Source organism: Desmodus rotundus, chromosome 11 (genome assembly GCF_022682495.2).
Source record: "Desmodus rotundus isolate HL8 chromosome 11, HLdesRot8A.1, whole genome shotgun sequence".
NCBI classification, from domain to species: Eukaryota; Metazoa; Chordata; class Mammalia; order Chiroptera; family Phyllostomidae; genus Desmodus; species Desmodus rotundus.
Window position 1 is genome coordinate 18825589 of NC_071397.1, and position 27923 is coordinate 18853511.

Consider the following 27923-nt stretch of genomic DNA (forward strand, 5'->3'; position numbering starts at 1 on the left):
CTTGACATTCATAAAAATATGGCTTATTAACATACAAATAACATATATAAAGCATATACATATGTGTACACTCACAAAGATCTCTGAGATGTTTTTGCCCAGGACAGTGCAGGACTCGTCTTGACCGTGGATGTAACGCTATGGAACGTAAAGAACGTGGGTTTTTGAGGCAACGGTAGTTTCGGATGCTAGTTCTGCCCTCCTCCCAGGAAGATCTCAGGAAGGCCCTTGAGTCTCCCTCTGTCTCACTGTCGTCTATTACATTGGGATAACACACAGTTTCCTAACTGTCCTGTCGTGATGATTAAATGAGACGCTGTATCTGCCACCCAGTAGGCTGCTCGCTTTACACTTCCTTTACTTTTTTTTTTGAATTCACACTTTTAACTTTATTGTTCTGAACTTGCTTTCAGAATTAGTTTTAACACAGTATCATTTGAAGCTGATTTTAATGATGGCATTAATGAGTACTTACCTATGATAGAATATACTTTTATTCTTATTGTTTCAGTTTATTATTATGCAAACATTTTTTTCATCCATCTTATTCTGAGAACACAAGGAGACGAATAAGGATGAGAAGGAAAGGAGAAATGTGACTGCAGATTAATTTCTTTGGCAAATGTGATAAAATTTTCATGACCTTAGATAGTATGATTATATTTGTAAAAATGTAGCTACATAAGTAGTAGCAGTTTGGTCACATGAACTTTTACTCTACTGGATTGTGTGAAATCACTGGTGTTGGAAATAATAATTTCTTAGTTGGTGAGTATCAAGGAAAGATGTAGTAGGTGAACAAATGGTCCAACTGAGGAAGATGACTACAGGCAAATCCCTTAGATTTATAGATAACTGGAAGTAATGGTTTACACTAAGTCTTAAAATTGTTTCCAGGTATTGAGAAAGTATATTTTACCCTTTGCTGACATGAGTTTCCATGTCTGTAGATATTTCAGATTTGGGGGGATGTCTATGTGATGAAATTTTATTAGCTCCTGGTACAATGCTATCTTTTAAATTAGTTTAATAAATTAGGAGGTTTTGTTTTAGAATCCAATACCTTCTATGGTAGGTGTTACCCTCAAAATTCCAAATATGACAGAATTGACAAGGAAATTGGATAAAGTGTACATTTGTGAATTTCTAGAGACATGTAGTTGGTGGAGGGGACATCAGGAGTAGGAATTATACTGGCTTTTGACATTATTCTGTAAGCCGAGTGTGGATTGGTTGTCCCTTAAAAGGGAGCACACTTTCAGGATAATCACTGTGCATTTTTAAAAAGCATAAAATGCAAGCTTACCATTTCAGAAACTAGTACAAGATTTTTTCTATACTTCAAAAATATGATATATATGACAATTCTGATAAATGAACTTACTGGGAGATTTTGTTAAAAGGTGGGTGTTACTATGGCAATTTATAATATCTTCTCTGAGCTGAAACATGTAGAATATTACTGAGGACTTTAATAAAAGCAAAGAAAAGGTCAGATCAAGTCTATGTTGCAATAAAAAGGGAAAGGTTGCAGAAAAATGAATTTTGAAGATGATGAATGAGCACTCTGTGATATTAAGTGGCAACTTTGATTTATCTTGATCCTCAAAAATAAATGCATGAAATATTATTCTTGTTAATCTCATCATTGTAATAATTATATTCATTACATACAAATGAGATGGTTGGATGTGATGAATGCAACCCTGATTGGAATACTGTTAAAATGAGCAAACTGTTCTTCCTGTCTCCAGTCCCACACTTTTCCCTTTTGGTTCCTCTTGTTAATCATCACCGGATTTTTCCTTCTATGGCTGCCTACAGTCCTCCTTCCCAACCTTTCATGATTTCTCTGTGAACGCACCAGGGGTAGCTCCTGGAATTATTTCACGCTCTTCCCTCAGGTACATCCTCATTTCCTCTTGGCACCTTTTGTAAATCACTCAAGGCCCACTATGCCTTCTCTCATCATAGCTAGAAATGACTTCACCCACGTCTGTCTTCCCTTACTCCTATTTTTTATCACTTTCATTATTAACTGTTTCTTAGACACTAGTGACAATTTAGCTACTTACCATATAATTTTGAAAATTACTTAGCCTCCTCGGGCCTCACTTTCCTTATTTATAAAGCAAAGAAATTGGATTAAAATAGATTAATTTGGGGGCCATATAGACTTCACTACTCAACTCTGCCATTAGCAGACATAGGTATCATGTAAATGAATGAACTTGACTGTTCCATAAAACTTAATTTGCAAACACAGGCAGTGGGCCAGGTTTAGCGTGTGGGTCATAGTTGGCCAGCTCCTGGCGTATACTACAATCTCTGAGTCTCTTTCCAGTGCTAAGATTGTGTGAGATGATGAAAAAGCCATTTCTATTTTTTTTTTTATCCTCACCTGAGGACATGCTTAGAGAGAGGGAAAGGGAAGGAGAGAGAGAGGGAGAGAAACATAGATCAGCCGCCTCTCGTATGTGCTCCCAACTGGGGACTGAACCTGCAATGTAGGCAGGTGCCCTGACCAAGAATGGAACCCGTGACCTTTTGGTCTACAGGATGACACCCCAACCCACTGAGCCACAGTGGCCAGGGCACAGCCATTTCTATTCCTAACATCAAAGGGCTGAAGTTTTCCTCAAAGCATATCTTATTACCCCATTAATTGTCATGCGTGATAATGGGCGGTTTTAGCCTTGCATTCTCTCTCCTCAGTACCTTTCACACGGATGTGAATACCTTATTGTATATTCTGTCTGTATAGTAAATGCAGTTTCATAGCAAGTCATGTTGACTGGAGCATAAACTGGGCAAAACCTTGCTTCAGTTGCTTCCATATTTTTTTGATTAGTCAAATTACATGTGACATTCTATTTATGATACATTTGCTTCCTGAAATATGAGAGTAGGGTATGATTAGTGATATGTCAGCAACTCAATAAATATCCGTTTGTATGATTAATTAATATTAGGAGTACACAATTATCTCTGACATTTTCATACAAAAATATCTTTTGGAAATCTCCCTCTGCTTCTTCATTCCTTGATAAAATTTGTAGCTTTTGTATAAAACATATCAATAATAGTGCCTGATCTTAGATTTAGTAAGCCCTGGGTTGATTTACATTTTTGCTTCAGAAGAAAATGAAGGGCGGGGGGGAAAATATCCTCATTTTATTGTGCTTTCCCATGAAGTCTATTTTCATTCACCTTCTATCTAGCAGTAGTCAACACTTTCTGATAGCTCCCAGTTATATTCAACACTGCCACACTCACTTTGCCTGAGTACCTTTTTGTTTGGTTGGTTTTAAGTGACGTTACTTAGTATCTCTGGTGGAGCATTCAAAAGGCAACAAAGGCCTGCATTTCTTTGCCTCATGTTGCTGCAGTTATCTTTCCTACCTTCGTGTAAAGAAGCTGAGAGTATATCTGAGTCTCAACTTTAAAAACGAATTCCTATGCCCAGAGAAGTCCTATCATTATTATTGACGAGAGGCTTATCTGGTGAGTTCTCTATACTTGTGCCCTATCTGACTTTCATTTCCTTAATAAAAAAGTTTGGAGTTCTCTATCAGGCTTTCTTATGTATTCGTTCTTTGTTTTCCTCCAAAATTTCCTGTTTTAGTAGGCTGTACCACATAATATTTTTTTATGTGTCCACTGTTTAGAAACTTGTTTTTATCTGTCTGGATCTATATTCACTAACAGAGAATTGGTCTGTCCAGAAAACATGAGTTTGAATTCCTATGGTTAAGTCTACTAGACACATGCTGGGACCCCAGAAGCAGCAAATCAACAGAATCATTGCCACATCTTAGCCTAGCTGATTCTGCTCCAGTGTAATGCACCTACCATCAATATAAATTGAATTTTTTTGTTCTTCTAACTCCAGACTCTTAAGTGGATGTGAGACCTGCTTTAAAGAATTTGACTCTTAAGCAAATGTGGTCTTGACATGTGAGTTAGGAAATAATTATTCTCATAACAGAATGATTCCTCACTGTGCAGAACGACTCTTCCCCAATTTCTTTTAATAATCATATTTCCTAGGTTTTTACAGTGTTTTAACTGTCAAAAACCCTGAAAAGCCATGAACTTAAAGGTTAACGTGCAGAATCACTATCAGTAGAGAGAACTCAAAGAAGACGGAGCCACTCTGTAATTGCAGTCTTCGGCAATGGTACATCAACCCAATCATCAGGAACACGTCTCTGTGTAATGGGAAGAGCACCTCAAGTAATGCCACAGCTGACGTGCCTGCTCATTCAACCTGGAAACCCTGGAGTTAACCTTGGCTCTTTCTTCTCCCCTCTGTCAATGAAATTGGCCCAGGAACTCCATCACTTTTATCTCCAAAGTAGATCTCCGATCTGTGCCTTCCTGTTCATTCCACTGCCATTGTTCTTCAATGCACTTGCTTGGCAAATATCTAATTAGGGTTGACTATACAATAGTCTCTGTTCTAGGTGTTGGAGATACAGCTATTTAAAGAACAAACATTTGTTTCATGGGTTTTACATCCTTATTTAAGATTTCATTATTTCCTGTGTTAACTATAGCATCACCTCATGATTCCAGCCTCCTCCCCGGGAATCTTTCCTTCACACTAACACCAGAGTTGTCCCTCTGAAACATTATCAGGATTGTGTCACATCCTGTATTCCAATGACTATCACAAGCTTTGAAAGTGCCAGGCTTGGTAGTCAGACTGAGCCAAATCTGCTTTTCCTATTTCATTTCCTGTCTCCCAATGCTGTTCTCCATCATGTGGGACCAGGAGCTGGTCTTAGACTAGGCAGACATAAGCTTTTCGTGGCTCTCTTGTGATTTTACACTCATTTATTGTGCCTAAAACCTTATACTCCCATTTCTACCTGAAGAATTTCAGCTCAATTCTCTGAAGGGAGTTGTCTTTGACTCCCACAAGCAATTAATTTATTCATCTGGAACCTACAGGAAAAAATTATTTATTAAAAAAGATTTTATTTGTTTACTTTTAGAGAGAGGGGAAGGGAATGAAAAAGAGAAGGAAAGAAACATGTGAGAGATACATTGATTGGTTGCCTATTCTACTCCCTCAACTGGGGACCTGGCCTGCAACCCAGGCATGTGCCCTGACTGGAAATCAAACCAGTGACCTTTTGATTCTCAGGCCGGCACTTACTCTACTGAACCACACCAGCCAGGGCTATAACCCACAGAAAAAATTTAAAACATGCTTTTGTAAAAGTAGCAATTAAAGAATTCAAATTATTTTATATTTGTTTTTCATTTCCCAGCATCGGTCCTGTTAGATTGTCAGCCTATTGAAGGCAAGGCAGTCTTCGTGTTGCACAGTAGTTTCCTGAATAAAAGCAGACATAAACGTAGTACACAAGAGGTTCCGTGCTTTCCTTTGAAAAGGGATGTTCATGGGAATATAAATATTACACAAAAAGTTTCACCTTAAGTCTCTCTTTTTACCATGTCAAATATGATAATCACTGGGTATATGTACCTCAATGGCAAAATCAAAACCCAGGGAGAAAAGAGTTATCATTTAAAATCTTATACAAAGCAGTTATTTGGTTCCAATAATTTTACTACCTAGACAAAGCTTAAGATAGGGTTTTAAGAAATCTAGTATTGTTTAGCATTGTTATCTGAAAAGAACAAAATTTTTTTAAAGGCAACATGCATAAAGATTTTTGTAACCTGTTTGGTGATTATCAGAGGGAAAGGGGGGTGAGGGAGGTAGAAGCAGGTAAAGGAGGGACAAATGGTGATAGAAGTAGACTTGACTTAGGGTGGTGAACACAGAGTATAATGTACAGATGCTATATTATAAAATTGTACCTGAACCCTATCTAACTTTATTAACCAATAAATTCAATACAAATTTTAAAAAGATGTTCATAATCTTAGCGATATGAAATCTTACATTATTCTTTAATGGGTTTTCATGCTTTACTCTGCAGAATTTATTGTCTCTCCACTAAGACTTTTAACATTATGCAAAAAATAATAGTGTTTCCAGAACTATCTAAAAGTGAACATATAAGATGAATCCAGAAGGAAGAGATGAAATGATCATGTGCCTTGAGGTGAGAGAAAATTCAGTGTTGGGGACCTTTTCTCAGCCCCCCTTGGCGACTGCAGTACATGGGCTAATGCTTGCCCAGAGTTTTTTAATATCAGCCTTTCCTCAGATGTCACTAAATTTTGAGAGAATATACACATCAATGGATCTTAACAAATAATTGAAACAATTTAATTTAATGGGGTAGAAAAATTGAAAATAACAGTATAAAATTCATATTAAGTGCAGTCACTTGAGGCAAGAAACGCCTCTATTAAGATCTCTCAAGCTTGTGAACCTATTGTGTAATTTGTTTTAGAGTAGCAAGTTTAAGGAAACAGTGAGTAAGGTTAAAAGTTCTGGTCTGTCCAAAATGCTTGTGAATAGTCCTTATAATGAAGAGATATAAGTGAAGGTAAGAAGAATGTAAATCACTATATTTAGAGCAAATGTGAAAGTAATAAACATTCCCATGTTCTCAAAAAGAGCTGTTGACTTGAAAGAGGGCATTTGTGAAAATATATACATATTCATAGAATTTTCAGCCTATTGTTATAATGGCAAGAAAAGTCCAGTACCACAATTCTGGAACATACTTGGATTAGGAAATAATGTCCTTCAGAGGTCAGTAAGGGAGGCCCTCTTTCCTATACATGAATAATGTAAGTAGTCTTCTTGCATTGTATTGCAATGCTAGTTAAACTTCATTTCTGTTTGGATGAAGGTGTGGAAGAGGAACAAACTTTCCTCTACCCCCCACCTGGCTGGTCTAATAATAAAAAAGACATGAGATAGATCAGTAAGAGAAAATAACCACATTTTATAACTACATATGTATGGGAACCCCACATAGCTGAGTGAGTTGGAGGCTCCATGTGCAGGAGAGATTCAGAGGTAGAAAGGGGACATGGGCATATAAGACATCCTGAGCTAGAGATGAGGTAAGGTGCCTTGGGGGCTCCAAATTGTCACTGCAAGATGATAAAAAGAGCACAGCTTTAGTAAATAGAAGTTTGCCCTGCCCTTTACATAGGTCAAAAAAAGTTATCTCTGGTAGTCTCTATGGTCAAGGCCTCTAGTTAAAATTCTTCTAGATAGTTCGTATGGGAGGAAGAAATTTCTCTTGAGCCTGTGGCTAAAGTTGCCTTTAGCTCACAACGATCTATATGCCACACAGGCACACCTTGGGGTGACTCATTCTAGACCCTCACAAAGATTTTTACATGAATTTGCTATGATACCAATGGGAAATCACCTAGGATAAAGTGACTTTTCTTAGTCTTTCAGAGCGTGGGATAATGAGGAAACAACTCACAGGTCTGTTTTTCTTCAAACCCCATTGTGACTCTATGGGATATTTGATTACTCTCTTAGGAACTTTCTGGAGAAGATAGTGCAGAGAAGAGCTTACTGAAGTTCACGGTGGCAGGTTAGATCCTGGCCCCTTGCTTGTCATTTGACACAGAAGATGTGACATAGGGGAAGTGCACAATAGCCTCCATGGTGATGTGTGATATTTTCTTTCCACCTGAATTTTGCATAAAAGTTAATATCCTTTGCTTATAATTTTCTTTCACAAGCATCCTAGTCTCTGAAACTATCAGACTCAGTGGCCTTTCTTTACTTTTTCTCTCTTTATTTGAACACTTGTTTTTCTCTCCATTTTGAGATTTTTTAAATAATGTGAATGCTGGTATTCTTTCTGGGTTAAAAATAACTGGTATTTTAAATAATGCATTTTAAAGTTATAATAAACAGCAATGCTTTTTTTTATTGTTGACACTATTACAGGTGTTCCCGTTTTCCCGCCCTTTGCCCCCCTTACCCAGCTTCCCCCAGCCTTCACCACATTGTTGTCTGTGCCCACGGGCTATGCATGTGCACACATGGTTTTTGGCTAATCTCTTCCAGTTTCCTCTGCACCCCTCACCTCTGGATCTGTCAGTCTGTTCCAAGCATTTGTGCCTCTGCTCCTATTTTGTTTGTCAGTTTCTTTTATTCATTAGATTCTACCATATAAACAAGATCATATGGTATCTGTCTTTCTCTGATGGGCTTCTTTTACTTATCATAATAATCTCCAGTTCCATCCATGTTGTTGTAAAGGGTTAGTGCTCTTTCTTTATACAACCGTGTAGTATTCCATTGTGTAAATGTACCACATCTGCTTTATCTACTCATCTACTGATGGGCACTTGGGCTATTTCCAGATCTTGGCTATTGTAAGTAACACTTCTATGAACATAGAGGTGCATATATTCTTTCTGATTGGTGTTTCAGGATTCTTAGGATACATTCCCAGAAGTGGGATCACTGAGTCAAATGGCAATACCATTTTTAACTTTCTGAGGAAACTCCATACAGTTTTCCAAAGTGGCTGCACTTGTTTGCATTCCCCAAAACAGTGCACTAGGTTCTTTTCTGCACATCCTCACCAGCACTTGTTGTTTCTTGATCTATTGATGGTAGCCATTCTGGCATGTTTGAGGTGATACCTCATTGCAGTTTTAATTTGCATTTCTCTGATGATTAGTGACGTTGAGCAGTTTTTCATGTGTGTTGTCCATTTGCATATCCTCTTTGGAGAACTGTTTACTCAGGTCCTCTGCCCATTTTTAAATTGGATTGTTTATTTTATTGGCATTGAATTGTATAAATTTTTTATACATTTTGGGTATTAATCCCTTATCAGATGTACCATTGGTGAATATGTTCTCCTATACAGTAGGTTCCCTTTTTACTTTGTTGATGGTTTCTTATTTTTAAAGATTTTATTTTTGTTTATGTTTAGAGAGAAGAGAACAGAGGGAGAAAGAGAGGGAGAGAAATATCAATGTGTGGTTGCTTCTCATGCACCCCCAGCTGGGGACCTAACCCACAACCCTGACATGTGCCCTGACTGGAAATCAAACCAGCAACCCTTTGGTTCGCAGGCCAGTGCTCAATCCACTAAGCCACACCTGCCAGGGCTGTTGATGGTTTCTTTTGCTGTGCAGAAGCTTTTTAGTTTGATGTAGTCCCATTTGTTTATTTTTTCTTTTGTTCCCCTTGCCCTAGGAGATATATTGGCAAAAATATTGCTACACAGGATGTCTGAGATTTTACTGTCTATATTTTCCTCTAGGATTTTTATGGTTTTGTGACTTACATTTAAGTCTTTAACTCATTTTTAGTTTATTCTTGTATGTGATATAAGAAGGCGATCTGCTTTCATTTTCTTTTGCTTTTTTTTTTTTGCATGTACCAGTCCAGTTCTCCCAACACCATTTATTGAAGAGACTGTCTTGACCCTATTGTATGCTCTTGAATCATTTGTCCAATATTAATTGACCATAAAGGCATGAGTTGACTTTTGGGATCTCTGTTCTGTTTCACTGATCTATTATGTCTGTTCTTGTGCCTATACCAGGCTGTTTTGATTACAATGGCCTTGTAATGTAGTTTGATATTCAGTATTGTGATTCTTCCAACTTTGTTCTTCTTTCTCAAGATTGCTAAGCTATTCAAAGTCTTTTTTTGGTTCCATATAAATTTTTAGAATAAGTGTTCTAGATCTGTGAAATATGCCATTGGTATTTTAATAGAAATTGTATAGATTGCTTTGGGTAGTATGGACATTTTAATGTTAATTCTTCCAATCCAATAACACAGTATATGCTTCCACTTGTTTGTGTATTCCTCTATTTCTTTCTTCAATGTCCTATAGTTTTCTGAGTATAGGTCTTCTACCTCCTTAGTTAAGTTATTCTTAGTTACCTCATTTTTTTGTTACAATGGTAACTGAGATTGTTTTCTTGCTTTCTTTTTCTGAGAATTCATTATTGGTGTATAAAAGAGCAATGCTTCTTGAAAGAAAAAATTACAGCACTCCAAAGAGTTGATTTGCCAGATTAGAATCATTGCTGTCCATTATATCATTGAAAATTTTATTTAGATAATCATAACAAAATTTATGGGAATGTATGAAAAATACAGGCAATTGAACAAAATAAGTAAAAGTGATAGTTTTTTTTACTTAGATATTTCTACAGTAAGGTAGTTTATTTTATTTATAATTTATTTGGTGATATTAGAAAAAGAAAAACTATACCACTATAATCTGAGGTGCATCTTTTCCTTTGTGAGGAAATGTTCTATTTTCTTAGAGTTTGTTGGTTTCTAATCTGCTGGAATATAATGATGTGTAGTTATTTGTTACTAAATGTTAACTCGATGTACAATTTTAGATCTTCACGTCCCCAAACACTGTCTCAATATTTATGAGAGTCTCTAGGGGCATCTAAAATGGCCTTATTCATGAATGCAATATATATTTCATGGTGTATTTTCCTTGTATGTCTTTTGAACATTTCTCTGTTGAGCATTTCTCTGTTTTCCCATGCATCATCCTCGATGCGTTGGAGACCAAGAAGTTTGAAAGATCTTACAAAGAAACTTTATCTGCTTTTAGTATTGCCTTCTATTTGAGTGTTATTAAAGTTTTTTTATAGAATACACAGAGTTTTTCATAAAATAGCTCTTTTGGGTTTTAATTACAAATCTGATTTCTGCCTTCTCCACCTCCTAACTCTCTTGAGTCCAGTGTGAGAGCTGAGTTTGGATAGATCTGAATAATAGGGAACCAGCGATACTCTCAATTTCTCCTCCTCTCTTTTGATTAAGGCTTAATTACTGGGTCAAGCTTGCTATGTCTGAATACCTATTTCTTCATTGGAGGTTCTTTACTGGAGGCTCCTGGTGCCTCAAGCAAGCCTACCCTCCCACCCCAATTTCTTGCCAAATCTGATAGGATCTCAGATATGATGTTCCTCAGTTGCCTGTATAGTTTTGGAGTTAAATGTTTCCTTAGATTCTTCTGATTTGGTCTTACATTTTATGTTAAGTAACTAGTAGCCAGACCATCTAAAGAAAGTTTGATTGAGTGGTAAAGGCTTTTGAAATTGTATCAATAGCCATGGTAAAGGAGCAATGAATGACTATATCATTCATAAAGGAGAAATGACTTGAAGTTTCAGATACCTATCCAGTGCTTGAAGTATATAATGTCTTGTAAAGATTTGGAGGTACATGTGTGACTGGCAAGTTTTTTCAGTGATGATGACTCTTTAAAAAAGTTAAAAGGATGTAAATGCAATTACAAAACTACAAAAATATTTTGGAAATTGAATCAGTTTAAACTTACCCATTATATTGTCCAGATATGTGAAACCTTGAAGTGTTCCTGTCTACCCCTGTGTGCAGCAGAGAACTAAAAGAGATGTGGCAATCAGTGTAGTTACCACTCCTAGCCTCTATCAGGGACAAGAGAAGGAAAAATTGTTCTTTAGTGTGTCTTATACCCACATCACTGTCATGCCAAAGGATCCAAATGTGTTAATATGTTTTCCTGAATGCGTCAAGATCTCTACTATAAACCTGTCACCTTTAGGGAACACTTCCATTCTGTGGCGCCATTATTCTATTCTGTACCCTATAGAATAACTTTCTGCAAACTGACATGTTAAAAATATTTGAACAACAAGTTTGTGTCTCTTTCAGGAACGTGTGTGATGCTATGGCACATCATGACTTGATGTGAGCTCTGATGTTGAGATTTGGGATATTAGGGATGGATTGATGGGGCGACATGTGGGCAGAACTATGTTCTCACAACCCATGAAATGCCATGAAAGTGGTAGCCAATATGCTTCTCAACATAGAATTGATACTGTTCAGGACACACTGTCGTTGGGGACTCTATATTTGTAAGAGAAGCAATAGAACATATTACACAGAGCATGGGATTTGGAGTTCTGGCTCAATATTTCCCACTCCATGTTATTTCATTAGTGAACAGAACATGTTAATAACATCTACCTCACTGGGTTTAATCAAGAAAAAATGAGATGTTGTAGGTTTGGGAAAAAATGAGATGTTGTAGGTTTGGGTTATTTATGAACTGTTAGATGCTACACTGAAAATGAGCCAGTACTGGGGATACAGAATTTTATTTCCCTGTATACACATGTATAAAGAGACTCCACATTAGATGCACAGCCACTTTATAAAACAACTTATACATATGAATATTTTAACATAAATTCTCTTATCTACAACAATGATCTGTATTGACATTGTTTTTTCTTATCATTATTCTTGGTGATTTATAATTTATATCATTATGTAGAGTTTCAGAGGGCTAGATATAAATAAAAGAGGGATCTTTAAGTACTTGGAGACCTCTGTAAAATCGTAAAGCAATTGTCTTTCTCTTTATGACTTATTTCACTAGCATAATACTGTCTAGATGTATCCAGGTTCTCAAAAATGGCCAGCTTTTATTCTTTTTTTGGCTCAATAATATTTTATTATATATATGTACCACATCTTTATCGATCTCATCAAGATGCAATTGAAACATTTTAAATCATATCAATATTATTATCTATTATTATTGTTATTGTTGTTATTATTATTATTATTATTATTATTATTTATAGATGGGGCACACTGAGAGGAGCCCAGGGGAGGAAAGAAAAATTCTGGGTACGTAACCCTCCTTGAATTTCTACTGGGAAGTACATGTTTCAGAATTGAATGTGTCTCTCCTCTCTGATTCCTATTAGTTAGTCACATCCTAAGTCACTGTGCTATTGTTTGTAGTATCAGCATAGTCTTCAACACAAATCTCATTATAATCATTAATACTGTAATAATAGTTTTTCTCAACTACTCTTATTTCAATTGGAAAAAAAGAACAGTATTTTTCTATTGTCATCTATATTAAACTTTAATGGTTAGATTTCTCTCATATGTGTCAATCACCTTTGAATTCTTATAGTCTTTATGCTGTGGATGATGCCTTTGTAACATTTGTGTCAATTATTTACATGTAGGGGAGATAAGAAAAATTTTATTATCCTTTGGGATCAGATAATTAACTAGACAAAAAAGTATTTCTGGGAGAAGTGAAAGCAAATATTCCCTATATTTTTAATATACATAATTTGGGGTAGGAGACTGAGTTTGAAGTAAGTTTAAGTTTAATGTATATAAAATGGTGATTTTATATACATTAAGTATTGCAAAATGCTTGCCAAAATAAGGTTTGTTAACACATCCATCACCTCATGTACTTACCATTTTTAGTGTGTATGGTGAGAACACTTAAGATATATTCTCTTACCATCTTTCAACATTCCAATACATTATCATTAACTATAATCAATATGTTCCATATTAAGTCCACATAATTTATTCATCTTATAACTAGAAGTTCATACCCTTTGACCAACATTTCCCCAACAAATTGGATAACCTACATTAAATAGATAAGTTCCTAAAAACATACAATGTACCAAGACTGAATCATAAAGAAATAGTAAATCCAAAAGAACAGTGAGTAAGGTTAAATAAGCTTTCAAAAACTTCCTAATAAAGAAAAATCCAGGATAAGATGGTTCCACTGGTGAATTCTACTAATCATTAAACAAAGAATTGATGCCAATTCTTCTCAATCTCTTCCAAAAAAAAAAATTGAAGAGTAGACATACTCCCAAATTTCTTTTATGAGACCAGAATCAACGTGATATCAGGTCAGATAAGGACACTGAAAAAAAAAAGGAACTATAGACTAAATATCCCTGATGAACATAGATGGAAAAACTATCAACAAAACCAGCAAACTGACTTCCACAGAACATTGAAAGGATCATACATCCTGATCACATTAGATTTATCTCTGGGATGCAAGATAGTTCAACATATGCAAATCAATAAATATGACATAACATACTAATAAAGTGAAAGATAAAATTTATATAATCACTTCAATTGATAGAAAAAAGCATTTGAAAAAAATTCAACATCATTTTATGATAAAAATACTCAGAAAATTTGGTATACAAAAATGCATACCTTAACATAATAAATGCCATATGTGGCAAACCCACAGCAAACACTACACTCAATAAAGAAAGGTTGAAAGCTTTTCTGCTAAGATCAAGAACAAAACAAGGATGTGCCTGCTCTTACTTCCCCTAATCAATGTAGTACTAGAAATTCTAACCAGAGCAATAGGGCAAGGAAAAGAAATAAAAATCATCTAAATTGGAAAGGAAGGAGTGAAGCTGTCTCCTCAAATGATATGATTTTATAGATAGAAAACCCTGAAGACTTCATAAAAAAATGATTAGAACTACCAAAAAACTACTCAACCTAATAAATGAATTTGGCAAAACATCAGGATACAAAGTCAATACTCAGAAATCAAAGGCATTTTTGTACACCAGCAATGAAATATCAGGAGCAGAAATCAGGAAAAAATCCCATTTGATATAGCAACAAGAAAAATAAAGTACCTAGGAATAAACATAACCAATGAGGCAAAAGACCTGTACTCAGAAAACTATACAACACTGAAGAAAGAAATTAAGGAAGACACAAACTAATGGAAGCATGTACCATGCTCATGGATTGGAAGAATTAGCATCATCAAAATGGTCATACTACCCAAAGTGATTTATAGATTCAACGCAATCCCTGTTAGAGTACCCAAGACATACTTTACAGATATAGAACAAACATTTCAGAAATTTATATGAAACCATAAATGACTCTGAACAGCTGCAGTAATTTTGAGAAAGAAGAACAAAGCAGGAGGGATCACAATACCTGATATCAAACTGTATCACAAGGCCACTGTAATCAAAACAGCCTGGTACAGGCATAAAAACAGGCACATAGACCAATGGAACAGAACAGAGAGCCCAGAAACAAACCCAAGTCTCTATGGTCAATTAATATTTGACAAAGTGGGAAGAAGCATAAAATAGAGTAAAAATAGCCTCTTCAACAAATGGTGTTGGGAGATCTGGACAGCTACATGCAAAAAAAATGAAACTCAAGCACCAACTTACACCATACACAAAAATAAATTCAAAGTGGATAAAAGACTTAAATATAAGTAGTAACACCATAAAAGACCTAGAGGAAAACATTGGCGGGAAAACCTAACATTCCATGCAGCATCTTCACCAATATGTCCCCTAAAGCAAGGGACGTAAAGGAAAGAATAAACAAATGGGACCTCATCAAATTAAAAAGCTTCTGCATGGCTAAAGATAACAGCATTAATATGAAAAGAGAACCAACTATATGGGAAAACAAATTTGCTAACAATACCTTGGACAATGGTTTGATCTCCAAAATATATAAAGAACTCACACGACTCCACTCCAGGAAGACAAAAAACCCAATTAAAAAATGGACAAAAGACTTGAACAGACACTTCTCCAAGGAGGACATACAGAGGGCCCAGAGACATATGAAAAGATGCTCAACATCACTAGCCATCAAAGAGATGCAAGTTAAAACCACAAAGAGGTACCACCTCACACCGGTCAGAGTGGCCATCATAAACAAATCAGCAAACAAGTGTTGGAGAGGATGTGGAGAAAAGGGAACCCTAGTGCACTGTTGGTGGGAATGCAGACTGGTGAGGCCACTGTGGAAAACAGTATGGAATTTCCTCAGAAAACTTAAAATGGAACTGCTTTTTGACCCAGCAATTCCATTGCGGGGATTATACCCTAAGAACCCTGAAACACCAATCCAAAAGAACCTGTGCACCCCAATGTTCATAGCAGCACAATTTACAATAGCCAAGTGCTGGAAGCAACCTAAATACCCGTCAGTAAATGAGTGGATCAAAAAACTATGGTACATTTACACAATGGAATTCTAGACAGCAGGAAGAAAGAAGGAGCTCCTCCCCTTTGCAACAGCGTGGATGGAACTGGAGAGCATTATGCTAAATGGAATAAGCCAGGGGGTGAGGGACCAATACCATATGATCTCACCTTTAACTGGAATATAATCAACAAAAGAGAAATGTAAACAAAATATAACCAGAGACATCAAAATTAAAAACAATCTAACAATAGCCAGAGGGGAGGTGGGGAACAGTGGGAAGAAGGGTTTTCAGGAACTACTATAAAGGACACATGGACAAAACCAAGGGGGAGGGTGAAAGCAAGGGAGGGAGTTGGGTTTGGCTGGGGTGGGGAGGAGTGGTGGAGAGAAAATGCAGACAACTGTAACTGAACAACAATAAAATAATTAAAAAAAAAAACTACTAGAACTAATAAGTTCAGTAAAGTTGCAAGATACAAAATAAACATGCAAAAATCAGGTACATTTCTATACATTAACAACAAGCTATCTAAAAAAAGAAATAATAAAAAAATCCTACTTACAATAGTATAAGTAGATACTAAGTACTAAATTTAACCAAGGAGTTGTACTAAAAATTATAAGAAATTGAAGAAGCAGCAGATAAATGAAAGGCTACCCCATGTTTATAGACTGGAAGAGTTAATACTGTTCAAATGTCCATACAACCCACTGGCATCTAGAGATTCAATGCATCCCTATCAAAATTTCAATGACAGTTTCCACAGAAATAGATAAAACAATCCTAAAATTCAAACAAAACCACAAAAGACCCTGAATAGCCAGAGCAATCCTGAGAAAGAGAAACAGCTGGAAGCATCACACTTTCTGATTTCAGGCATTATTATAAAGCTGTAGTAATCAAAACAGAGTGACAGTAGCATAAAAATATACACGTAGTCCAATGGCAGAGAGTGAGAACTCAGATGTAGACCCACTGACCACCTCGTACTTGACAAGAAAGCCAAGAGGATAATGGGGAAAATATGGTCTCTTCCATAGGTGGTGCTAGGAAAACTGGACAGCCACATACAGAAGAACGAATTTGGAGCCCTGTATTATAATACCCACAAAAATTAACTTAAAATGGGTTAAAAACTTAATTGTAAGACCAGAAACTGTAAGACTCCTAGAAGAAAGCAGGAAAAAAAAATCTCCTTGCCATTGGGCTTGGCAAAGATATTTTGGGTAAGGTACTAAAAGCACGAGCAACAAATACAAAATTCAACATCAAACTAAAAAGCTTCTGTACAACCAAAGAAACAATCAGCAAAATAAAAAGGCAATCTATAGAATGGGAAAAAATGTTTGCAAACTGTGTATCTGATAAAGGATAATATTCAAAATCTGTCAGGAACTCAAACAGATCCATAGCAAAAAAATGAAACAATCTGATTAAAAAATCAGCGAAGGTTTTAAAGACATTTTTCAAAAGAAGACGCAAAGTGGCCAACAGGTATGTGAAAAGGTGCTCAGCATCAGTAACAGTCGGGGAAATGAAACTCAAAATCACACTGAGATATCACCTCACACCTGTTAGGATGGCTGCTGTCAAAAAGATGAGAGTCGTTCTGGTGAGGATGTGGAGAAAGGCAACCCTGTGCATAGCTCGTGGGAATGTAAATCGCTGCAGCCACTGTAAAAACAGTACGGAGACTCCTCAATAAATTAAAAATAAAACCACCATATAGGGATGCAAAAATCCCACTTCCTGGTATATATTCAAAGGAAATGACAAAAGAATATTGAAGAAATGTCTGTACTCCCCAGCTTATTGCAGTATTATTCACAATAGCCAAGACATGGAGACACCCTCAGTTCTGTCAATAGATGGGTGGACTAAGAAGACGGGGTGCATACAAGGTGGGATGAAAGTAGGTTTATAGTTGTGAGTGTGTGAACCAGTTTCTTCTTGTATTATTATTTATTAATTTTTATATTTTCCATATAAACAATGATAAACCTACCTTTGCCCCACCCTGTACATTGCACAATAACATATTATTCAGCCTTAAAGTAGAAAATCCTGCTTTTGTGACAACATGGATGGGCCTTGAGGACATTATGCTAAGTGAAATGTCAGACAGATAAAGAAAAATATTGCATTTCTCACACGCAGAATTTTTAAAAGCTGAACTCATAGGAATAGCGAAGAGAATGTTGCCAGGGTCTTGGCAGTAGGGGTGATGGGGAGATGTTGGAGACAGGGTACAAACTCCTAACCATCAGATGAGTAAGGTCTGGGGCTCTAATGCACAACATGGCTACTGTATTATACAGGGGAGGGCAATAAACAGAATTTATTAATAAAGAATTGTGTATTTATTCTTACATGTTTAAGCTTCAGTCACCTTCAAAGTACTCTCCATTTGATGCAATACACCTATCAAGACTTTTTTCCACTGCTCATAACAGTTTTTGAACTCGATTTTGATGCCTTTTACCACTTCTGCTGTTTTTTGTTTTACCTCTTCCACATCAGCAAAACGTTTCCCTGTGAAGACCTTTTTCATTAGGGAGACAAAAAGTTGCTGGGGCTAGATGGGGCGAATAGGGAGGGTGGGGCATGGGGATCATGCCATTTTTTGGCCTAACACTGCTCAACACTCAGCACAGTGTGGGCAGGTGCACTCATAAATTACCCATCACAAGATGGGCAAACGTGTTGTCTTCAAAAAAAATTTACTGAAGCCGAACACAGCCTCTCACAACACCAGCTGGTATACTGATACAGATGGGTTCCTAGAACACTCACCTAGTGGCGAAGCCTACATTACAAGGGGCCTGTCATCCAGAAGATGATTCATTTTTTGGGAGGTCCCCTCTCATATATTTGAAAGTTGCCAGGAGAGTAGATCTTATATGTTATCACCACATACACACAAAAATCATAAACATGAAAAAATAGAGCTGTTAACTAACTATTGTGGCAATTATTTTGCAATACATATGTGTATCTAATTACATTGTATACCTTAAACTTATATGTTTTATATTTCAATTATATCTCAGTAAAGCCAGGAAAAAAAGAAGCCAAAAAAAAGTCAAATCTTAAAAGAAATGATGAGAATCAGTTTTTTCTTTTCATCTTCATCTGGGGACAGTTTTTTCATTGCTTTTACAGAGAGAGGAAGAAAGAGGGGTTGGGGAGGAGAGAGAGGTTGAGAGAGAAACACTGATTGGTTGTCTCACATATATGCCCTGACTCAGGGATGGAACCTGCAACCTAGGTATGTGCCCTGATGGGGAATCGAACCCACAACCTTTCATTGTACAGGACAGTGGTCCAACCAACTGAGCTATACCAGCAAGGGTCAGTTTTTTCTTAAAGCTGACAATTTGATCCTGAGTAAATCTGCCCTCTCTTACATGGTAGAAAACACTAAAAGCTCACTGCAACATTATATGCCTTGAGAATATCAGTATAGACCACATCCGAGAAAATGTTCCATCTTAGGCCTAGGGTAGGATAAATGTGAGGTAAGTGTAGAAGCTGTTTTTGTGAAGTCCCTAATTTACCAAATCCCATAAATAATTTCAGTTGTTAACTTATTGGGCTTTTCTGTTGCATTTAGTTGTGGTCAGCTGACTCCCATCTGTGTGCCCTTTTGGCCTGCATTTTTTTTTATATATACTGCATGAATGCTTTTGCTTTTCTGTACACTTATTCCCTCAAGCTCTAAGCCCAGGAGACATTCTGGACCTACCCTCATACTTAAAAAGTAAAAATTAAAAAAATGAAAGGAAATTTCTAATTCCCATTGGTTTTACTTTCTCAACATTTATCTATCACTCTATTTTCCCTGCCCCTGTTAAGCCTTCCAACTTAATTATGACAAGTTTACTAGATAAATTTCCCTTGTTCATGAGTCAACCTTCCTAAATCCATTCATCTCATTTTCTACAAAATAATGCAATCAAAATATGTTTTGGGGTTTTTTTGGTCCAGCTTGCTCTCATGCTGAAAGCAACACTAAAACATGACATTATTTTCACTGCTATTTTTTTCAGGATAGAGTTGCTTACCTGACATTACAGTCTCATAACCTATCACCTACTTATGTTTTATAATGTAATTTTATAACAATATCACAGCTTCATTTCATTGCTTCATATTGCTTCATGCTTTGGTGTTTATGCTCTTTTTCCTTTTACCTAAATTCCCCTTGCTCCTTTTATAAAATCTGGTTAATTTATGCTCAAGCTTTAACAAGCATCTTACGTGGCATTTTCCCCCATGACAACTTTCCTGAACCACCCACATAAGAGAGGTGCCCCTCTACTGACTCGAAGAGCACCCTCTGCATAGTTCTACCTTATCACTTGCCTTGTGATGGTCGCATTTCATTGGACCACAAGATCCCTAAACACAGGATGATACATGATTTATCTTTGTTTCTCAAGTGCCCAGCACGGGGCCACTCACGTAGTAGAGACTGCGACAGTATATTGGGTGTCTTCTGATGTGGCATTTCAAGCTCTCATGCATGTGTTACTGTTGTCCTCTGGGGCCCTCAGAAGTGCGACACCCTTTCTGGCTATTGTCAACATAAATATACATGCATATTAACCTAACTGATGATATAGAACTGTTTTATTTTTATTTAGAAAATATGTAGGTTCTTAATTATAATTTACAATAAGCCTAATGGTATTTAAAGCTACCTATGAGTCCCCTTTGTTTTTACAGGCAGAATTTAAAAATATCAAAGTATGATACTCAGATTTTACATTTTTTTTGTTTTTTTGCAGATTGCTGCCAATTCCTGGGGAAAGTCATGGGGAGAGAATGGCTATTTCAGGATTCTTCGAGGAGTAAACGAGTCTGACATTGAAAAGTTGATTATCGCAGCTTGGGGCCATCTAAATTCAGATGAGCCGTAACATACTGCATTTCCATAGGCCATGCATTTCAGTAACCCCTTAAACTGAAATTAAACACTGTGAGGTTCTCCGGTGACAGTGGATTCTTTGCCCCTTCACCTTGTTATTACAATCTGCCTGTTTCCTTGGCTTATCCCAGGCTCTGTGCTTCTGCGTTCTTTACATTACTGAGTACACCAAAACACAGCCTGTGAAGTTCCTTTCTGCCTTTACTCTTCTCTCAAGACAATGCCTTTTTCCACTCGGATAGTTCACAAAGGGTGTCATGGCGCTTGTCTTAAAAGTTCACAGCATTCATTTGTGAATGTATGGCTCTTCCCTTTGACCAATGAAGACTACAGACAACAAAGACAATGCAAATGCTAATTTACCATCTTTACACTTTTTTCAACCAAATAATGCCTCCTTAATTCACGGCTTGTTTGTTTTCCCCAAAGCAATGAAAATAGATGATTGTTTCTCTCAATAGCTAACGTTTTGTTTCTTTTCATTTGCCTAAACCTAATTGGGATTCCGAACACAAAAGGAAAGTGATTCTCCACAGCAAATAACTAGTCTTTATGGTACTGTGTAATGGTGCTTAGCGTGGAGAAGATGGTTAAGTATGGAACAGCTCAGAGGCTAGCGGTAGAAGTACAGCCTTGACACATAGACACCTTACATTTGGAAGCTGATACACTTTGTGTAAAGTCTATTAAACTCAGCTGCAAAACTGCATTTGGAAAGATAACATATTTATCCCCACCACAACAGTATAATGCCGTGAGTCAGATGGAAGAAATGCACTTTTATCACAATTGTATAGCTCACTGCTTGAGCTTCTAGAAAGGCAACTAAATTGGTTCTAACTTCAATCTAATTTTTAGTTTTCTACAGCCAGACCAAAAAATATAACATCGTCATAATGGCCTGGAAAGAATATAATCTTTTCATAATTCACTGGCATCTTAAATGGCAAACTAATAAATGAAGAAGCAAAGCTGATCAGTAAGTGAGTGTGGCCAATTATAACTGCAATGGTGGGGTACCCATGGCCTTTGTTTCTTGGCACTTTTCATCTTAATTCTCAGTGTGGGACTTTTCTATACCATTGTGCCCAAAGGTGCCCTGGTTAGATAAGCCAGAGGGGCTGAACATGGGAGGAAGCAGACACAGAGAGGGGGAGTACTGCTGCCACTGTTGTTTTCTCCATTTATCACTGCAGCTTTACTCACAGGGTTCCTCCCTGGAAAATATGCATGAGGCAGATTTGTAACCTAGTGCTGAGCTAGAGGTTTCCCCCAAAGTCCCAAAACCCCCACAGCTATTGCTTGGGGGATAGAGAAGTAGAGCAGGGCCATTGAGGGATACTTTGCATATCTGAAGAACTTGGCCAGTGTTTTAGTAATGTTAAGTGACTGTGCCTCCTCAGAACCAAGGAGATGGGCGTGACTTCAACCCAAGATGCCATGTATCCTCAGGGGCTTCCTGCATCCGCAGGGGAGCAGGAAGGCAGTTAGCTCTTTGTCACCTCTTGCCTGCCTGGACTAACAAAAAAAGGCAGGGGAAATCAGACTACTGGCAGGTGTGACCCAGTATGAGCGGAGTTAAAAATGGGGTTACAGAGGGAGATCCACGCTGGAATTTAAATCCAGGCGTGGGGCAACAATTGCACTCTTGACAATGTGGCTTGGGAAGGAGAAACCTCCTGACCATGTAGCAGTAGTGAGGGGTCTTGGCTACGTGGTTTGAAAGGGTGCAGAAGGATTCCCTGGCACACTGTGAGGATGGGGTTTTGGAGCCTAGCTAGCTGAGCATGGATGACTGGAAGAAGCCAGAATACAGACAGGAATCTGCCCAGCTAAGCTACAGACTTCTATTTCTTTTCCTGAGAGACAGTACCTCTGACTGGTCTGGTTTGGCCAGAAGGGCACAACTCAGTGTTTGTGGGTATTTGTTTCTAAAGAGAGGGATATAATGGCAGAATTCCACCATCATCCTAAATCTGTGTAACTTTTGAATAAATAGTTCCTTTCCTTTTCATAAGGTCTGTCATTGGGAGTCATGATTCTTCCCAGGGGTGGGAAATAGAACCCAGAGCATTAGAACCCAGGCATTCTGGTACAGAGTCACTTTGTTGAGACTGGGTGATATTCCCCCAGAGAGTTAAGAAATGATTTGGTTTCATTTTATTTTGTGTTTCTTTAGATGCAGCCCCTGAGATAAGATTTTGAATGCAGATTGTGGGTGAAGGGAACATTAAGAAGGGAGGGCAGTGACACAAGGTATTGGAGGCAAAGAGTAAAGGGCACATTAACAAGCAAAGCACCACCACAGGTGACTAGTTCCTATCCCTGGGGACTGTTGATAATTCCTCAGATATGTACCCCCCAAGAAAGAAATCTGTTGGTGGAGAGCTGCTCATGGGGTTCGTGAATTCCCTGGTTGTTCTGATCTGGCTTAAGGGTGGGAAAAGCAGGTTCCAGTGTCAAGAAGAAGACACACAGGCAGAGAAATGCAGGTCCTGGTGGTCGCATGTCAGATGTCGGGTTGCCCACTGAAGTGGCCTGGGTGAGGTGATACAGGCAGGGCACCGATAGCATGAAACACTGCTAAAGGTGTGAAACACTTTCAGAACATTGCTTATGTGCTGAAGACTGGGAAGTAATAAGTAACATTGTACTAAAATGTTAGATGACTAACATTGCTTTAAAAAATGGGGTTAGGTTGATCCAATCTGTCCTTGTTGTGTGTTTCAATAAATGGGCAAAAATTGTTGGAATTAACTTTCTCATTGTGGTGTGTGGTTCTAGATTATAGGCCTAAAGTCTGCTGTTTTAAAATTTCCTACCCTTCTAACTATACCAACTGGTGGGGAAACTGATCCCAAAGATTTGAACCAAAAAGAAAGTATAATAGTAATAAACCCCACGGGAAGGCACAAGATGTGTTAGTTCAGCAAATACAGACTAAGCGCTAAAGGAGAGACAGACTAGTTGGCACAGAAGTAGAAGGGAGTAAGGAGAATATTTTAGGCTTGTCAGCTTGTCGAGTCAATGTCTTCCTTTGAATAATGTTGCTTTTTATTTTTACAACTTTAAGGACATGTTTGGCTCTATTTATTATCAGAAGGCCCTGAGTTGTCAACCTTTAGAAAATACTAATTGGCCTATTCTTTTGCCCACTTGAGGGAGTAATTATTTGTAGAATTGATTTGACTGATAACTAAATGGCCCCTTCCTGCTCTGGCTGTTCTTAGCTTGCAGTGCTCCCTCCTCACCTCAGTGTGGACCGAGCAATGGGAAGGACCAGGCATCTGTGCACATGTCTTTAGAGTGTCTGCCTCTGTTTGCACGTGTGGGTTTTATATTTTGTGTTAACAATATACAAGAAAAAAATTGTCTGCAAAGATCTTCTAACTCAGCCAGGACAATGTCTCAAATACTGTAACCACTAAGATCTATTATTTTTTCCTTTTCAATCAGAAGTATGTGCCATTTATGTGCTTTTGATGAGCTCCAGTTAGAACTGGTTATTGTATGTAGTTTTTCCTGGAAAAAGAGAAAACAGTCCAAGATAGCCCATTGAATCAATGCTTGACCACTCCACTCAGTTGAATACTGCTTCTTTCTTCAACAGTTATTAGGAAATATACATAAGGAGGCAGCAGAAAAGACAGTAAAGATAGGGCTCGTGCCCTTTTCTGCTTCACAATTGTCTTTTCTCATTCTATTCTAAACAATGAAAAGCCTCCCTGTGTTTTTTCAACATTTTTTTGAAAAATCTATTTTATTCATTATGCTATTACAGTTGTTCCATTTTTTCCTGCCCTTTCTCCCCATTTGCACTATATGCCCCCTCCCACCAGCATTCCCCCACCCCCTTAGTTCATGTCCACGAGTCATACATATAAGTGCTTTGGCTTCTACATTTCCTATACTATTCTTAACTCCCCCTGTCTATTTTGTACCTACCATTTATGCTTCTTATTCCTTGTAACTCTTCTCCCATCCTCCCCCTTCTCCTCCCTGCTGATAACCCTCCATGTGATCTCCAATTCTGTGATTCGGTTCCTGTTCTAGTTGTTTGCTTAGTGTGTGTTTGTTTTATATTCAGTTGATAGTTGTGGGTTTATTGTCATTTTACTGTTCATAGAGTTGATCATGTTCTTTTTCTTAGATAAATCCCTTTAACATTGCATATAATAAGGGCTTGGTGATGATGAACTCCTTTAACTTGATCTTATCTGGGAAGCACTTTATCTACCCTTCCATTCTAAATGATAGCTTTGCTGGATAGAGTAATCTTGGATGGAGGTCCTTGCCTTTCATGACTTTGAATACTTCTTTCCAGCCCCTTCTTGCCTGCAAGGTTTCTTTTGAGAAATCAGCTGACAGTCTTATGGGAACTCCTTTGTAGGTAACTGTCTCCTTTCCTCTTGCTGCTTTTAAGATTATCTCCTTCTCTTTAATCTTGGGTAATGTAATTATGATGTGCCTTGGTGTGTGCTTCCTTGTGTCCAACTTCTTTGGGACTCTGAGCTTCCTGGGCTTCCTGGAAGTCTGTTTCCTTTGCCAGAGTACCAAAGTTCTCCTTCATTATTTTTTCAAATAAGTTTTCAATTTCTTGCTCTTCTGCTTCTCCTTCTGGTACCCCTATGATTCAGATGTTGAAACATTTAAAGTTGTCCTGTAGATTCCTAAGCCTCTCCTCATTTTTTTGAATTCTTGTTTCTTTGTTCTTTTCTGTTTGAATGTTTATTTCTTCCTTCTGCTCCTAAGCTTTGGTTTGAGTCCTGGTTTCCTTCCCTTCACTGTTGGTTCCCTGTATATTTTTCTTTATTTTGCTTTGCGTAGCCTTCACTTCTTCTCTATTTTGTGACCATACTCTACCATTTCTGTGAGCATCCTGATTACCAGTGTTTTGAACTCTGCATCTGATAGGTTGGCTATCTCTTTATTGCTTAGTTCTATTTAGGGAGCTTTGATCTGTTCTTTCATTTGGGCCATATTTTTTTTGTCTCCATGTGCCTGTTAAATAGTAAGGGGTGGAGCCTTAGGTATTTGCCAGATCAGGGCATGCCAGATCACTGTGCTGTGGTGCTGTATGTGGAGGAGGGGTCTGAGAGGGAAAAATGCCACTTGCTTGGCTCTTGGCTGGCTTTCAGTCACTTCCCCTGGTACCCACAAGCAAATTGGGCCCTTCTGGTGCTGATTCCTGGGTGAGTGGGTTTGTGTACTTTCTAGGACCTTGTGAGTCTCTCCAACAAACTCTCTTGTGAGGCTGGGAGTTTCCCTGCCACTGCAACCTCCACAGGTTTTTAGAGTCAGAGGTTTTGAGATTTTATTTCCCCACTCTGGAACCCTGGGTTGCAAGGTCTGTGTCGCTCCCCAGTTGTTCCTTCTGGTTTATCTGCACAGAAATGTGGGGTCGCCTGGTCTGGTTTGCCAGCTACTGCCTTGTCCGCCTGATCCTCTAGCCCCCACCTGGCTGCACATCCTGTCTGCTCTGGCTGCTGGTCTCCACCCCTCCTACTGGTCTGAATGAATGTTTCTTCTCTAACTCCTTGGTTGTTGGGCTCCCATACAGTTTGATTTTCTGACAGTCTGGTTATTTTTTGTTTTTAAATTTGTTGTTATCCTTCTTTTGGTTGCCTGAGGAGGTAAAGTGTATCTACCTACACCTCCATCTTGGCCAGAAGTGCCTTCCCATGTTTTTATAATGTATATTCACAAATTCTCCTAAAAATACATACAAAAGAATGAAGTCAGTTGGTATTCAGCCAGAAAAAAAGAAAACATCTTGTTTCCAACATAAGGTATATAGTGAAAGGAATTGGTTACTTAGGTGATGGAGGAGCAGAGAAGGCCATGGAGCGTGGTTAATTCTTCCAGGGATGGGCAGTAGTAGGAAGCTGGCATCCTCTCTAGACTGAAGGGCTGAGGTGAAAAGGTGGGCCACTGGAATGTCAGAGCTGGCGTTTTCCTGGTGGTAGCTGGAAGCAACAACAGGCCTGTCAGGGAGAAAGTGGAGTCATAAAAATACATGGTGCTGCCATATTTGCCAACTGAGTGAGAGGAAGGGGAAGTGACATTGAGGCTTCTCCTTTCCTCATGACTTACAAAGTCCAATCAATGCCTCTCATCGGCTGATCTGCTGAGTGATGACTGATTCAGGAAATTATGAAATAGAGCTGTTGGGGTCAGCCTCCACCTTTATCAGATACAAAGGAAAATAGGATAAGGGCAAGGAATAAGTAAGAGGGCAAACATAGAAAATAAATTTTTAATTCATCCCATATAGATGTTGAAAATTAAGCTTATGTAATGATACTTTCTCAATGATTGATTAGCTCATGAATTCATTAGCTCATGAATTCATTAGCTCATGTATTAACCGTGCCCGGTTAATACATATGTCTTTAAAAAAATATTTTATTGATTATGCTATTACACTTGTTCTGATTTTTCCTTTGCTCCACGCTCCACCCAGTACCCCCTACTCCTTCAGGCAATCCCCCCACAATTGTTCATGTCCATGGGACAAGCATATAAGTGTTTTGGCTGTTCCATTTCTATACTGTACTTTACATCCCCATGGCTATTCTGTAACTACCTATCTGTGCTTCTTAATTCCCTCACCTCTTCACCCATTCCCTTCATTTGGGCCATGTTTCTTTGTCTCCTCATTTTGGCAGCGTCCCTGTGTTTGTTTCGGTGTGTTAAGTGGAGCTACTTTGACTCTGTATCTTGGTAGTGTGGCCTAATGTAGTGGATGTCCTGTAGGGTCAGGTAGCAGAGCTTCTCCTGTCACCCAAGCTGGGTGCTCAAGGTGCGCCATTCATGTGGGCTGAGTATACCCTCCTCTTGTAGTTTACCTTGGTTGCTGTTGGCAGATCAATGGGAGGGGTTTACCCGTCAATCAACTGCAACTATTGGCTGTGACCACTTGCTACCATCCTCTACCCACTGTGGAGGATCAGCTGTGTAGGGGCAGTGTGGTGGTGCTTCCACATGGTTTGTAGCTGTCCACTGGGTGCACTGGACTTTGGGTTTCCCAGGTGGTGCTGGCCAAGGTCAGCCTCCACCTGTGTTTTGCTCAGGGCCACCTTACCTGAGCTACAAAGCAATCTGTGTTGGCTGCTACCTCTGGTGGGCTTGGAGATTTCCGGTGAAAGCCAAGCTTTGAATCTAGGCTGGCTGCTGCTAGTGTCAGGCCTGGGGCTCACTGAAGCCAGCTGTTGCTTGTTTGATAGGATTTATAAAGTTTTGAAGCATAGCCAGTTGATGAA

General features: G+C 38.2%; 1 protein-coding gene across 2 annotated transcripts in view; it reads left to right on the top strand.

Moving 5' to 3' along the window:
• The window catches only part of TINAG (tubulointerstitial nephritis antigen), an 84615-nt gene extending 63777 nt beyond the window's left edge, over positions 1-20838 (top strand). For both annotated transcript variants that reach the window (XM_024557927.4, XM_045193480.2), the window contains exons 10-11: positions 12538-12583; positions 20522-20838. In XM_024557927.4, coding sequence (XP_024413695.2) covers positions 12538-12583; positions 20522-20653 — 178 coding nt within the window. In that variant the 3' untranslated portion in view covers positions 20654-20838. The remainder of the gene's footprint in view (positions 1-12537; positions 12584-20521) is intronic.
• Positions 20839-27923: the final 7085 nt, after the last annotated feature.